The sequence below is a fragment of the Aspergillus vadensis genome (genome assembly GCF_003184925.1).
Source record: "Aspergillus vadensis CBS 113365 unplaced genomic scaffold BO88scaffold_20, whole genome shotgun sequence".
NCBI classification, from domain to species: Eukaryota; Fungi; Ascomycota; class Eurotiomycetes; order Eurotiales; family Aspergillaceae; genus Aspergillus; species Aspergillus vadensis.
This window is the reverse complement of record NW_020292058.1, coordinates 293,680-309,157: the sequence shown is the minus strand read 5'-3', so window position 1 is coordinate 309,157 and position 15,478 is coordinate 293,680. Positions and strand designations below refer to the sequence as shown.

The 15,478-nt window shown below is 47.2% G+C and overlaps 5 protein-coding genes across 5 annotated transcripts; 2 read left to right on the top strand and 3 right to left on the bottom strand.

The window, feature by feature from the left end:
• Positions 1 to 276: 276 nt before the first annotated feature.
• Positions 277 to 1,888, bottom strand: BO88DRAFT_468972 (cytochrome P450; the record flags this gene model as incomplete). The annotated part of the gene is made up of 3 exons (XM_025711588.1): positions 277 to 609; positions 669 to 1,781; positions 1,841 to 1,888. 3 exons carry the CDS (start codon positions 1,886 to 1,888, stop codon positions 277 to 279), a joined length of 1,494 nt encoding a protein of 497 aa, XP_025560373.1.
• Positions 1,889 to 3,616: 1,728 nt separating this feature from the next.
• On the bottom strand, positions 3,617 to 6,473 carry BO88DRAFT_427663 (vWA domain-containing protein; the record flags this gene model as incomplete). The annotated part of the gene is made up of 4 exons (XM_025709028.1): positions 3,617 to 3,981; positions 5,377 to 5,638; positions 5,701 to 6,020; positions 6,077 to 6,473. The coding sequence occupies 4 exons, from the start codon at positions 6,471 to 6,473 to the stop codon at positions 3,617 to 3,619; spliced, it is 1,344 nt and encodes a 447-aa protein (XP_025560372.1).
• Positions 6,474 to 7,870: 1,397 nt separating this feature from the next.
• Positions 7,871 to 8,297, top strand: BO88DRAFT_112958 (uncharacterized protein). Its single transcript, XM_025701282.1, has one exon. The coding sequence runs from the start codon at positions 7,993 to 7,995 to the stop codon at positions 8,242 to 8,244; it is 252 nt and encodes an 83-aa protein (XP_025560371.1). The 5' UTR covers positions 7,871 to 7,992; the 3' UTR covers positions 8,245 to 8,297.
• A 2,957-nt stretch (positions 8,298 to 11,254) lies between these two features.
• Positions 11,255 to 12,687, bottom strand: BO88DRAFT_392850 (NAD(P)-dependent alcohol dehydrogenase). The gene is made up of 3 exons (XM_025705080.1): positions 12,436 to 12,687; positions 11,615 to 12,387; positions 11,255 to 11,562 (listed from the first exon to the last, which is right to left on the bottom strand). The coding sequence occupies exons 1-3, from the start codon at positions 12,626 to 12,628 to the stop codon at positions 11,416 to 11,418; spliced, it is 1,113 nt and encodes a 370-aa protein (XP_025560370.1). The 5' UTR covers positions 12,629 to 12,687; the 3' UTR covers positions 11,255 to 11,415.
• Positions 12,688 to 13,651: 964 nt separating this feature from the next.
• On the top strand, positions 13,652 to 15,386 carry BO88DRAFT_392847 (aldehyde dehydrogenase family protein). The gene is made up of 3 exons (XM_025705079.1): positions 13,652 to 13,800; positions 13,867 to 14,646; positions 14,700 to 15,386. The coding sequence occupies exons 1-3, from the start codon at positions 13,771 to 13,773 to the stop codon at positions 15,321 to 15,323; spliced, it is 1,434 nt and encodes a 477-aa protein (XP_025560369.1). The 5' UTR covers positions 13,652 to 13,770; the 3' UTR covers positions 15,324 to 15,386.
• Positions 15,387 to 15,478: the final 92 nt, after the last annotated feature.

Sequence of the window (15,478 nt, the reverse complement as noted above, 5' to 3'; positions counted from 1 at the left end):
CTCGTTAGGGCAATTCATTGATTTTATATGTTTTAAGCTCATCGTGGTCAAGAATCATCCTGAAACTATTTTAGTTTTATGGGTCCTTAGACCACGCCGATCTGTGAACCTTCAGACCACGCTCACCTTTTTTCAGACCACAATGAGCTGCGGCCTGATGATGGACATACTCTTCGTATAATCATATTGCACAATCCAGTCAAGTCCATCCTGTGCTTTGCGAACCGAACATTTCTGTACATCCAAATCTGCTCCCCGCCCTCGTCTTGAGATAAATCAACGCGCAACCAACTCCACCATAAGTGGCGACTTCATCCAAACAGCATAAGTCTCCTGATCCTCCCATTCCCCCAGAGCCTCTCGTCCATTTGGCAATACGAAATCGAAGTGATAAATCAGGTATCCGATCACAAGCGACATCTCCAACCGTGCCAAGTTCTGTCCAATACAGTCCCGCGGACCCTGCAAGAATGGTTGTATCGCGGACCGCCGATCGTTTGCGAAGCGACCCTCGTCGGGGTTCAACCACCGCTCCAAATGGAATTTCGTGGGGTCGGAAAAGTTTCGGGGGGATACGCCTGCAGCCCATGAGTTGTATGATACTTTAATCTGTATGGTTGGTGCGTTAGCCTTGTCCTTGAGTTCTTAGAGACGTCATGAACACTTACACCCCCGGGGAAGAATTCTCCACACACGGTATGTCCTCCACTGGGAATTAGTCTTGTAATTCCCAACGGCACGGGCGCGGTTAGTCGGATACCCTCTTTGATGGCTGCATCCAAGATTGGTAGTTTCGAGAGCTGGTTTGCATCCAAATCTTTCTCGTCGGGGAAACTACTGCGAATCTCTTCTGCCACTCGGGCTAGGGCTTCGGGGTTCTTCAGTAAGTGGAACATAATCCCCGTGAGAGAGGACTGGAGGGTATGACTTCCGGCGAAGATAAAGGTACCCGCGTTAATTTCCATCTCGGGTTCTGTAAGCTCATTCTTCGACCTGAGAAGGTATGAGAAGAAATCCGGTCGGTCTACTGCTGTATGTAAACGCTTCTGGACCTTCTCGTTGGTCATGGCCTGATGCCTTTCCACCATCAATTGGGCAGATTTTGGTAAGCTCTTGACTAGGTAGTTAAAGAGCCATGGATAGAAGCGAAAAGCCGCAATCTGCACTTTGCCTTTCACGGAATTAACCACCATCCCGACCCATTCGTGGTAACTATCATTGTCGAGGCAGCCAAAATCCTCCCCGAAGCTCAGTGAGCAGATGATGTCGAATGTGCAGTAAGTGACCCATCGCTGGAGGTCAACTATTCTTCTCGATGGGTCCGAGCTGTTTGCTCGCGACTTCAACTGGGCGATCATTTTCGAGACGTATGAGGTTACCAGTGGCTTTTGGGCGTTCAAGGCCTGTGTACTAAATGCGGGAGCATATGCTTTCCGAATACGCGAGTGGTCTTCATCTTCCACATCCAAAATGTCGCCGGGCTGCCCAGGTTGTGGAGGCTTTTGGCGGATTGGATCCTTGGGTAGCGCCTTGTAATTGGGGTTGGTGGGACGACGGTTGTAGATGTCTTTGATGCAATCGGGATCCAAGAATGACACCTCACCCGGAGCCACGCGGACAGTGTCGCCATATATATCGTGGAATCTTTTGATGTCGTGAGCCAGCCGACCCGACCGAAAGGCGAGCATATAAGGGAGTCGCGTTAGCGCCCAGAGCCGTGGGCCATTGTAGCGGGAGAGAGGATGGAAGTAGAGCCGTTTAATTGCTAGCAGAACGGGCAGCTGGAACGGATTAGTCAATAACCACTAGTAGGTAGTCAAAGGCCGAGAGAATGTTGTACCAGCACGACCGTTACGACGGTCGCGTAGACAGAGACGTTGAGCGCCATTGCGACAGATGCAGATCTGGATGAATCATGATTGATGACGGGTGGGTGGGATCATTTAAATGCGGCTGATTGCTGCTAACCATCTGCCAGCGTCCCCTCTGTTGGCGGAGGGGCAGATTGGGGGCCCTTTTTAATTGTCAAGAATGGGGGACAAGGCAATGCGACTGGGCGATGTGTCCCAGCATGCATGAATAGCCTGGTGCAGTGAGCAGGATTATCTGCACCTCGAATACTTATGTAGGACTAGTTGACTTTGGCATTTCAGATATGTGATCACTGATTGGGCGCCGAGAGTACTGACTTATTAGTGCTTATGCTTACGTCTTGGTGGTCCGCATCTCACATCTCACACCTGGGCGGGCCAGCAGTCCCCAAGCATTATGAGATCTCACAGGTGTGCTCGCTTCGCCCCAGACTTCAATTACTTGTCAATAAGCAAGCAGAGTTGGATTGAAGACAAAATTCGAGTTGTCATGTCGTTTGCGCAAGAAGTTTCGCTATCATCACACCATCATTGCGTTGCTGCTAGCTTTTGAGTGCTTCCGGTCGGCATTTGCAGTACAAGTGATTGCTCCTCCCCCGCACTTGATATTCGAGATCGCATCACCCTGAAGGAGAAATATAGTAAGGCATACATGGTGTCAAAGACGGAAGTAAAGAGATACACTTGAGCAGGAGAAGTTGCTGATCGACAACAGTCTGGCGATAAATAAAGTAGTAGATTTTCTTGCCTCGTGCTCTCCGTTGTCTTTGCTAAGTCGAGCCGTTCTGATAGATATGGAAATTTATCGTAAGTCATATTTATCATGCTACTAATTCGGGAAGATCATCAACTGACGAAGGCACAAGCGGATTCAAATAAGAAACGGTCGGGGCGGTGCTTGCAGAGGATGTATGAGCCTGGGGCGAAGCGGTAATGCTACACCTTTTGAGCTGTAGGGCCCGCTTTTCTTGCTTCTGCATGAGGGAGAATAGTCCCCGATAGCTGGAGAAATAAAATCAAAAAGTCTGCGTGACAAGCAAGTCACGGGTGTACAACGTTGTCTAATGCATAATCAGATCTACTAGTTGCAGCTTGATTCTATTCAAACAGCCAATCTATCTAATGAAGCCAGACATCACCCCATCCATCCTACTCCTTTCTGTGCACAGCCGCAACCATTGCCTTTCCACTAAGAAGATATCGAAGCAATCTGGTCAACGCACGTGTAGCTTCAAGCCAATCTTCCTTTAGATATAGGTTATACCCCCGCGTAAAATCCAATTCAAACTCCTCCTCATCCGAGTATCCATGTTGATATACCCTAGTTATCCGATCTTGCGGAAAGAATCCACGACATATATGAAGATATGGCCCATGGAGACCAACAACAAAGACTTCCTGGCTTTGGACCCCGCCATGTGAACCATGTGTCAGATTCATATTCAGATGCCCCAACATAGTGCAAATTGTATCTGTCAAAAGATCGTTCCAAGTTTGTCCCTTGTACCACTGTATTCCATTAGAAAACCCACCGTTCCAAAAGGAGTAACCGTCAAACTTACCCCGGTAAAGGAGACTATCGGTATGAATTCATCCCGTGTCCCAACATGAACATTTCCCTCTAATCGGGCAGCATATTGCAACCTCCCCACCACATATTTCACATCCCGTGGGAATGGTAAGGCACTAGAGATATGTTACCATCACGCTAACTATACTCATCCAATATAAAGTGTATGTATCACTTACCCAAGCCTTGGTGCTTCATCATCCAAATTCTCAAGTCTACGATAGATGCTTCGCATCAAGTCCCCAAAAACATGGCTCTGCGTGTGAAGGAACTGCACATGATTCGACCTGTTACCGACCCTCCAGCTTTTCCTAGGTAACGTGATTGTCTCGCTGGGTTTCAATATATTCGATATCCCGGTTTCCTTGCACATAATTTCTGAAATCATATTTCCATGTCCTTGCTCTTCTATATAGTCGACGAGTTGAGCGAACAAGGCCTTGAAGAGAAGCTCTTCTTCCGGCCAGCTCTGTGTGCAGTCCCAGTCCATGAGGTTTGATTGTTGGAAGACCCAGGGGATGAATTTTTGGACATCTTCATCTGATATCATACGTTAGCAGAGCGTATTTGGATTTAGTAAAAAAAAGTTTGCAGTAGATACCTTCGCCTTCGCGGTCAACGACTCTCGGTATTAAGCAGTCAAGATCGACCACTTTTGAGTGGATAGTTATCGACATCTTTTGAAGGGTAGGGAGCAGATATGCAGGTTGTCAGTCAATATTTGATGACCTTGTGTGAGTTGCAGCGAGATAAGAGGCGTGCGATGACCCTACTGAGCCAGCCTTAGGAAAATTCGTAGGTGGGACAAGCTCTGGTTTTAGATCGCGGCATTTCCCGTTCGTACAGATCACTAGTTCTTTTAGACTGGGGTGTTTGTATTATATAATTCACTGAAATAATCATGATATTTGCTTACTGTGCTAAGGTGAAGGTTCGGAATGGTCCGTTATGTCATTGTAGTTTATTGGACTGTATGATCGCATGTCGAGCTCGACACGAATTTGCTAGATTTCAGAAGTGCCAGTGCTCAGCAAGCTAGAAATATTCTCCTTGACTATTTGAAATTCGGAGCAGTAGTGTCAGAGTGAAGTGCATAATGACAGCCTTAACGATAATTGTTCACTATGTGTTTGTTATGAATATTCGTATGGTATTATAACATAGCTGTAATAATTTCGTCGTCTTTCAGCCTGAATGGTGTTGTAAATATGAGAACTTGAGAACTCTATTCCATAAATATATAGAAGCAAGTGAGAAATTACCTTTAATATGGAGTTTCATCACAAAGGGGATGAAAGTGACGAATGGTACACGGGGAGCGTTTCTGTGAATTTATAGGGGAAAGACTAAAAATACATATAAAAAACTATGATGTAATCAGAGAAGAATATTTCAGGACGTAAGTCCTGGCATCATACTAATATTCTGATGTCTGGAATGTGGATATAGATTGATAGATAGATCTAGAGTGTGGATATACTTAGTGTTTGGCACTGATTATTCCTTCAGCTAAGCATCACACTAAGAGACCGGCTCATCACATCTACGTTAGTATTGGGTGGTTTCGGGCGATAGCTTCCTGCAGCACAGCCCTCGCGACATAGTTACGGCTGCATTGCATCTGCAGTATCGCTGTTCTTGCTTCCACAATTTCTGCAGAAGAAGCCGACGTGGTTTCCATACATCGTCAGGTGATTAGTATTGACTTATTTGTTCCTTGAACATACAGTACGATGAAAATACGGTAACATACGAGAAGGCAGTTTGAATTTGAATTATCTACAAGGAATGCACTCATGCGAAAAAGTAAAGGTCACCATGACCTAATTCACTTAGTCTGGCTATCCAATGCAGAGACGAACAAGTCAATCAGCTGTACCAAGATGTTAGAGATTGTGACATTCCTATATTCGGCAGAAGGAAAATAGGGTATACTTACATACGACGAATATTGTTTATCTCCTCCAGCTCTGCGGAACACCTCCCGCCGCTCATCTAGCTGGTCTTGGCAACAATAGAGCATCTCTTGTAATTCCTTGTTCACCCTGAGGTTACTTAGAAAATTCTCTGCATTTGCATCATTGCCAACCCGTGAGATGAGAAATATTGCACCCGCTGGCTGCTTGGAAAGCTGGGTCAATCTCTTCTTGCACTCCAAGATGGTCTCACCAAAGCAATTCTCATCCTCACCATCTGGCTAACGTGAATCATGTATTGGTTAGCCCGATAACAACTTTGCGGGAGGTTGGTAACACTCACGTGCCCATCTGTTACGACGATAGTAATGACCGGCTTTGCAGAAAGGCCTTTCTCCAATGGGTCGAAGATGAGAGGCTGGACAATCTTGGTTTTCAGCGCGTTTCCCAGTCTGGTCCACCCAAAATATTTGACCTTCTTCATGTGGTTTCTGATCTCAGTTGGTGACAGCTTATTCAGGTGCCGATCATCTGTGCTGTTCAAAAACCGAAGATACACGTCCTGGTCTTGTATAGCGCTGGCAATTTCGGCAACACGTTGACAAGTATCTTCGAGAGCCCGTATACGAGCACCCTTCTTAATTTTCATTGAACTGCTGTTATCTAACTCAAAGGTTAGCGTGGGAATCGGGGATCTGTTGAAGGGATAGAAAGCGTACCGCAGAGAATCACAAAGTCGTACAAGGCCATAACGGCCAACTTCGGCGTTGTCCCGGGTTCCAAGTCGTATTTTTGTGTGAGATCCTTGGCGCGAACAGCCGCACTCTTTACCAGTTCCTCCACGTATGGATCCCCGGGTTGGTAATACGAATGAAGATAATGCTCGATGTAACTCCAGACATACTCTCGATACTCTTCCTCAGTCTCGGGTATCTTGGGCGCCAACGAGCGCGATAGTGATGAGTTTTCGGGCTGTTGGATTCCGAGATGTCTACTGAATTCGGTGAGAAACTGGTCGACAACCTCGGCAACAATCTCATTGATAGTATCTTCCTGCTCGTCGCCGACACTTGAGGATTCGTACCCATCATACTCATCACTGTACTCCGAACCCATGACTGAAACCCTGGCAATGGAAGTAATTATTACTAGTCTCTTGAATGTTGGCTATGTTGTGGACTCGATGTATTCGACCATCTTTTCTGCCTTCGGCCCGACATCTTTAACGTCGTCGCCGCAATGTTGCCAGCACACAATACGCTGATAAGGTAGCCATATATCGTGTGCGCGTGACTGAGGGTTGAGGAGCCCAAATATCGTGTAGCCGGCTTCCATGCTAGTACAGAGGCTGCAGGGCGTTACTCATGAAGCGGCTGAGATGATTTTGGGTGCCGAAGAGTGTTTTGTCGAACAAAGTATCGAAGAAAGCGACAACTGACAGGTGGGGACAGAGCGGGGCTCGCGGCGGGGCACCTATGATATCATGCATGTATAACATTCTCCCCCGACGTTGCGCGGCAACCGCGGAGAAGCAACCTTCTATTCCCAATGTATGGCGATATATGGCCTACAAATGAGTACAGTTCTTCCTGACAACATATTCTGAGGCAGCCTAACAGGCTGTCTTGATGCCTGATGTCGGGAGTTTCGGTCGCTGCTCTTCAAATCTGCCTCCATGTTCGGCTTTATGTGGCCGATTCGAAGGTTGAGTTCGCCAGATATGCTCACCCCCTGTTACTGTCGATATGCGCCTGACTCAGTATCTGCTAATGTGAAGAAGAAATTTGGAATTTTGATGAAACACGATGACATCACTACTTATCGTCTGCCCGAAATATTACATGCAAGCAACTGAATGCAGTGCTGAACTATTGGCCAATCAACACACTCAGACACAACGCTCAGCCTTGCGCTGCATAAAGAAGATAAAGGGCAAACTCTCCGTGGCCCGATAGCGTGGCAACACGTCGGCCATTCTGCTGGCATACCCCCAGTTGATATGCAGTGTGTCCGCAAATGTGCAATTTTATTATCTGCAAACGTTCATGCTGATGTCCAGTAAAGAGCCTTCCTGCAGGATGTATTTTGTATGAGGCACACCAATCCACACCGCTTCTGATCTGCTGACTTCGTGAACCCCTTACCACCTTTTTTGTTTGTTTCATGTCTTCTCCATGTCAATGCAACCACGCCCAATACCCTAATCAGACAATGAACTGCTGACTACCTCGGGGACTACTATGAGATTCGTGCCCTAGACCACCTCCCAATTCCCGACCAAAGCAAGCAAATATGTCTTCAGCCTTCGAGGCTGAAGATCTCTGGCACTGATCTGATAGTTGTACGGATAACGACCGCAATGTACCCGTACACGCTGTCTGCTTGTTAGGCGCTCTTGCTTCTCTGGGCTACATCGCTCAACAAGGAGGGCATTCTAGCAATTTTTGCCTTTCCGAATATCTTAGATCTCGCAATTGCATACATTTTTTGAAGGCTATAAAGTTCCGGTCAGATCTACCCTCACTTATTCTCCGTCCAGGCACCGACACGTTAACAATCTCTCAGAGAACGTTCCAACGATCATATTCCATCTTTCGATTTGAACTACTTCTCTATCCTTTTCACAGTCATTACAATGAGTGCCGAAGAAGCAATTATTCAAGAAGCTATGGCAGAGGTCCAAACCGCGGCCAACAATGACTCTCTCCGAAAGCTATTGCATAGTCATCTCATCAGGCACTGTACTGCTGAGAAGCTACAAACTTTCCACAAGTCGACCGACAAGTTCAGAAAATATCTGGTATCAAATCTGGCCAAGAATATGACGATAGATATGTTTGAGCAATTTGGCAGGGAATTGGCCTCAGAGTTGGAGAAAACGCTCTAGACATTTTTTGGACTCACGTCAGGCCCATGGGATGTGAGGTAAGATTTTTTCAGTCCCAGACATATTGTCTTGGAAATTTTTGATTGATATAACCAACGAACTATTTCTAGACAGTTCCAAAGCTGATATGGTTTTTGGGAAGCATGATCAAGTGATTGAAGTGGTTGAGTTGGGGTTTTCTTCGAATATTCTCGTTTTTTACATGCTTTGCAACGGTGTCCGTGACAACTTCTGTGCTTCCAATTCGTTTTCGCTCATAGAGATCCAATGCAGTTATGATTTGGCTTATTAAGATACGTAGAAGGCCTTTAGATCAGGCAATGTAGTGTCGTACTGGTTCAAGTATACTCTATAGGAAGCGGGGAACCAACAATAAATAATAATAACCATTCAAATATAGATAAATGCATAACATCCGAAAAAAAAAAAAAAAAAAAAAAAAAAAAAAAAAAAAAAAAAAAAAAAAAAAAAAAAAAAAAAAAAAAAAAAAAAAAAAAAAAAAAAAACACCGGCATTCCTGAAATCACTAGAGTGTATGCTCAAGCTTTTGGGATAGCTTGAAGACCGCCAACCAAGCTCTCAAGAACATTTCATACCCGTTGCTTCAGGCGCCATCGCTCAACTGTTTCATGTATACATTCTGAACGCCAGAGAAGCCATAGAACGTTTTCCGTGGGATTCCGAGAGTTGAAAGGAGCCTTGAACACATATCTGTGAACGTATAGCTGCCCGAACACTTGTAAAGCTGAGTTATACCTACAACCAGCTGGCAATGACTGCTGATAAAGGGATGGCATTGCTTTGCGGCCCAACACTGAGCAGACTATCAATAATACTACAAAAGTCGACAATGCCCCTCGCAGAAAGAGACAAACTCTCAATTTCCTTTCACACAGGTTGCCTCTTATATCCTTTCTGTCTCGTTTGAACTCCTCATGAAAGAGCTTTGCGCGCATACGGCCCTCAACAATCACTACGGTGCGCCGACTATCGAGTGGGCTGGGTCTGCGCCTTAGCGCTCGAGCTCACGGCAGCAAAAGCCATGTTAGACATGGGACATGGCAGACCATCCGACCTGGAAATCCTGTCAGGGTTCGACGATAACCAATATGAGTTTGGTCAGATCGGCGGTCATAACGTTGTGTTGGCCGTCTTACCCTCCGGTGGCTATGGAGTCGCTCAGGCAGCCCTTGCCGCAAACATGATGAAACGTGCCTTTCCGAAAATACAGTTCGCTTTGCTGGTTGGTATCGGAGGTGGTGTGCCAAGCAGAACCAATGATATTCGCTTAGGAGATGTGGTGGTCAGCACTCCAGTTGCCGGGTATCCTGGCGTGCTGCAATACGATCTCGGCAAGCGAGGACTGGACGAAGATATTACTACTACGGGAGTCATTCGAAAACCAGCACGGAAAGCCTTGGCAGCCATTAACGTCATGAGGGCAAGGTATATGATGATCGATAACGATTTGTCGGGTGCCATCAACGAAGCACTGGAGAAATATCCCAGAATGTGTGATGATTTCTCTCACCCTGGTATGGTTAATGATGTCTTATACCGTGCGGACTATGACCATGTGTCTGGAGATGACTGCGCCAATTGCAGTAACAGCATGGTGATGAGCCGAAGGACACGGAAGACGAATGAACCACGCATTCACTACGGACTTATCGGATCGGGAAACCAGGTCATCAAGAATGGGAAGTTTCGGGAGCGGCTGAGAGAAAAGCATAACATTCTGTGCTTTGAGATGGAAGCAGCGGGTGCATTGGTAAGTGATGGAGGTACCACGATTAGTACCATGAAGTTAGTTTCTGATTTTGATTCATCAGGAAGCATTCGAGTGTCTTGTTATTCGAGGCATTTGCGACTACTCGGACTCCCATAAGAATGATATGTGGCAGGGATATGCAGCGCTTACAGCAGCTGCTTACACAAAAGACCTACTGCTTCTGATTGAGGGCTCGGTCACCCCAGATGGTGGGTACCCCATCCACACTTTGTTTGTCTCTTCTTTAACGGAAGATCCTAACAGCGATCACATAGCTATCGTTTCACCCGGCCCTCCTGAGGTTGAGGTTCCGGAGAATATCAGTTTGGGTGTTCCAGCACACGGGGGCAACCCGGGGGTCAGAAATTATCCCCAGAACGTTTCCGTCCACAAATCGCAGTTTCACCAACAACAACAACAACCAATAACTTGCGAACCTCCGCCAAGTTATACACAGGCAGCACGTTCTTTTCAATCTGCACCTGTATCGGTTGAGCTGCCTTGTCAACAGCCAAAGAAGATTGACATTGAAAAGAAACGAGCGGATCGAAACAGTTCTCCACAACCGCCTGTTTCACGACCATCCCTGCAGTCAATTGACCCTCGCCTCCGGAAAGACTACGGAAGAAGGCTGGTGGAAGCAGCTAAAGCAGGTAATATGCCATCGGTGAAGAGGTTCATTGAAAGGGGAGGTGATCCAAACACCACAACCGATGATTGGGAACTTACCGCACTGCATTACGCTGCCAGGATGGGTCACAACGGATTAACACGACTGCTTCTCAAAGCAGGGGCCAATCCCAACGCCAAAGCTAGATTTAGAAACGACACCCCATTATTTGAAGCGGCTGCCAGCGGTCATATAAAGGTCGTGCAATACTTACTACTCCACGGAGCTGACTTCACGGTCCATTGTCAGCGGGGCAAGACTGCATTGCATGCAGCTGCCGAGAAAGGGCACTTTGCGTGCGTCGAGCTTCTGGTACAGAGCAAGGCCGACCCCGATAGCATTGACGGTGATGGACATACACCTCTGGACTTGGCGAAGAAGGAGGATCGTTTGGAGATAGTCAAGTATCTGCAGCGGATATAGGGCTTTCTTTTCGTTGATTTGTTCATTATGAGAGAATCTTGCGATCTAGTTATTTGCTATGCGGCACTAGAATGAGATTACAGAGTATTTCGTTTTATGAGAATATAACAATTTGACTGGTCGTATATTTATTAGTTGCTTTATCTGTGTAGATGTGTGAATCACATGATCAGGCTGCTTAATCCCATCGCTTCTTTACTCCGCATTACAACAACTCCACCAAATTCATCAACTCTATCATTATTCTCATCCAGTATCCTAAGTCATTGCGTTCTGGTAGCTATGGAACTTCTCGGAGGCTACAATGCTACTTCCACAATAGCACTGCCTTCAAGGTCTTTCCAGTCTTCATGTCGCTGATTGCTTCATCGTATTTCTCAATGGGGTAGTTCTTGATGAGTTCCTCAATGGGATAATTTCCTTGGGAATTTTGCTCAATGAGATATGGCAGAAACTGGAGAATTCTTAGTAATGCTGATGTTTCTTATCGTGCAGGGGCATATTACCTTCTCGGGCTGTCCGTCTCCCTCACAGCATCCTACGTACTGGCGACCGAAAACCAGTTGTGAGAATAGATCGACCTTGACTGTTTTCCCGGGTGCTGAAGCACCAACAGTCGCCAGTTTTCCCCGAGTTCCAAGCGCCTGGATAGCGTTCTCAACAACAGCTGGAACACCGGTACAATCAACGGCATACTGCACTCCATGTGGAGGGCAAATTGCCTGGATCTGCTTGACTATGTCCTCATCAGATCCCATAATTGTATGTGTTGCCCCAAGTCTCTTCGCAAGGTCTAGTCGATCTTGATTCAAATCCACGGCGATGATGGTCCTTGCACCACGTATTTTTCCCGCCATGATAGCACTCATACCTACGGAGCCCGCACCGAAAATAGCTAAACTGGATCCGGGTTGCACATCAAGTGTGTTCATAACTGCACCTGCCCCAGTCTGGAAGCCACAACCTAGTGGTGCGAATCTATCCAGTGGACATTCAGGATCCACTTTCACAACACATGATGCATGCACAATGGCCAAACTGGCAAAGGAACTCTGACCGAAGAAATTCCCACGCAAGGGGTCTCCGTTCGGGAAGGATAGGGTAAAGCTCCCGTCCGACCTTTGTTGACCGAAATTGTTCGGCACCCACTGCTTGCAATATGCTGGATGTTCGCTGGTGCATTGCTCACAATCTCCGCAGAAAGCATAGCTCAATAACACCTTGTCGTCTGCATGGAGATGTGTGATGCTGCTGCCGGTTTTCACGACAACGCCAGCCCCTGGGTGACTCTTAGCGGGTTACGGGCAACCAGGCGAGATACTCATACCTTCGTGTCCAAAAACACAAGGAGCAGATGCAGGTAAATGTCCGTTCATACAAGAGAGATCGGTATGGCAGATGCCTGTCGCATGGATTTCGACAAGCACTTCGTCGGATCTCAGGTCATCCAAGCGAATATTCTCCAGGCTAAGAGGGCTATTAACCTCTCTCATCACCAGTGCTGTGGCGGTTGCAGCCATAGTTTCGGTCGTTTAGGTAAGAGCTTTGGGAAAGAGGTTTCTCAATGTGAAAGGTGTCTTCGCCCATGTTCGGCCAAAGAACAGGGCCATTCTTTCTACTTAAGTGTCCGTCCTGCTTCATTTCTTTTTACATGCCCCAAAATGAGTCCGATGACGACTGTGAGGTACAATAAGCTCTCGTGGATCTGCCGTGTTCTCAATCCGGCCCCTGGTTATATCCGAAAACCAGGGATAGGCAGCAGGCCCCGGATTCTGAACTGCGGGGAGAGTTGATTAAGGTTTACTAAGCACTCCACTAGCGATCAAATGTGTACTCTCTTCATTACAAGCTATTGATGCGCCGCCAAGTACTAGGCCAGCCTCACAACTAAGCGAACATCTCTTGTGGGGTATTCATACTCCGTACAATGGACTAGTATACCTATGCTTCTTGTCGCCGATAGAAACCCCGCCGAATCAACGGGCCGTTCTCAGCACAACTTGATGTGACTCCTCACATCTCTGCTTACATATTACACTCTTATTGGCGGGCGTGATAAGAGCGGCGTGGATTTGTATGCAGCCAAGCCTTCAGATGCTGATCCGTTCGCAGATCTCCATCCTGCGGGGTTTACGATCCTCATCTGGCTTCCGGGCGTAAGGCACTACAACTCCCGATTTGATCTGCCGTCGACTACCTACTAAGCCGAATCTCGATCCGGATGTGTTGAAAGGAAGCTTAGTGATCTGGTGAGGCGCGGGGCCCCGCGAAACCCGTATTCCCTATTTTCGGGTCGTTCCCGAGACGCCATTCATCCCGACGATCAGAAAGTGCCCATAATTCAGTCTACGCTACGGATACCTGGGCCAGCATCACTTCGTGATGTGCTCCAGCCGTCACGCGTCGTCACGCGGCATACGCCTCTCGTATTCGTCGGGACGGCATGCGGCCCATAATTCCCACTTTATCCCCACCGGGGAGCTGAAGGTGGAGATGCTTGAGGGGTAACCCAGCCAGCCAAGATACAAATACGAAGCTACAAATGCTAGCTCAGCTAGCTCATATTTCAAACTTATAAGACAGAGAATTCTCTTCTCCTCAAGAGAAATAGTTCTACGTCAATTCAATTGCCCAGAGTTATATCGTGACCTTACACATCAAAATGGGTTCCTTGGACAAGATCGATTTCACTGTACGTATCGATTCATTCTCATCTCTCCTATAATACCTCGGCACAAAATGACTAATTTCTTTACAGACCTTCTACAACACTATCAACAATGAACTCACAACCACATCAGCAACCCGCCACAGCCTCAATCCGGCCACGCGCAAGCCCAATCCACCCGTCCCCGTCTCCACTGCGTCAGACTTGAACCGTGCTGTAGATAGCGCCCGGAACGCTTTCAAAACATGGTCTAAATTGGGCCCCTCCGAGCGCCGTAGCAAGGTTGTCGCCCTAGGTGAAGCCATTGATCTACACGCCGAGGAGCTCACGGCTCTCCTGGTTCAAGAACAGGGCAAGGCGCACGGCCAAGCGGCCATCGAAGTAAACATGTCCGGAACATGGTGCAAACAAATTCCGCAACTTGAACTCAACGATGAAGTGCTCCAAGATACTGATGACCAGCGTGTTATCCAACGCTTTACCCCCATGGGTGTGGTCGCAGGCATCGTGCCGTGGAACTTTCCCCTGCTGCTAGCAGTGGGGAAAATTGCCCCGGCCGTTTATACGGGCAACTGTATCATCATTAAACCATCTCCTTTTACACCGTACTGCGCGTTGAAGATTGGGGAGTTGGCGGCGAAGATCTTCCCGCCCGGTGTGGTACAGGTATTGAGTGACGATGGGAATATTGGGCCGTTGATGACGGCGCATCCGGGAATCAACAAGATCAGCTTCACGGGATCAACAGAGACTGGAAAGAAGATTATGCGCCATTGTGCGGATACCTTGAAATCGGTTACCTTGGAGTTGGGAGGAAATGATCCCGCTATTGTTTGTGAGGATGTGGATATTGAGCAGGTCGTACCGCAGGTATGTTTATCATCTTATGAGGCAGAATGCACTGAAGACTAACCAAGGAGTAGATTGCCACATTGAGTTTCCTCGTTTCGGCACAGGTCTGCATGATGATCAAGCGTCTCTACGTCCACGAAAAGATATATGACAAATTCCTCGAAGCCTTCGTCAACTTCACTAAAAATCTGAAGGTCGGCAATGGCACCGAGCCCGACGTATTCTTCGGGCCTGTGCAAAATGAAATGCAATACGGGAAGCTAAAGGATCTCTTCTCTTCTATTCAAACAGAGAACCTCAAGCCCGCCCTTGGAGGATCTATCACTGAATCCGAGGGCTACTTTGTTACCCCTACGATTATCGACAACCCTCCTGACAACTCCAGAGTGGTGCAAGAGGAGCCTTTTGGCCCTATTCTCCCGTTGATGAAATGGTCCGATGAAGATGAGGTTATTGCTCGCGCCAATGACACCGATACGGGCCTGGGTGCCTCGGTGTGGAGCAAGGATGTCGATCGTGCGCAACGTATCGGTACTCAATTGGAGTCTGGGTCGGTGTGGATCAACTCACACTTCCAGGTTGCTCCGAATATCCCATTTGGTGGTATGAAGGCGAGTGGAAACGGTCGCGAATGGGGTCTGGAGGGGCTGAAGAGTTATACCCAGTCTCAGATGTTGTGGGTGAAGAAGGCTTAACTTAAAGTAGATTTGTACATAGACCCTGGACACATTTCAATAAATGATACTTCAAGAATCTTCATGCCAATGGCTATATAGAGAGATTGAGTATGCAAAACAGTAATACGTATTCGACACTATCGTATCTCATAAGATGAACCTAGCTAGTACCC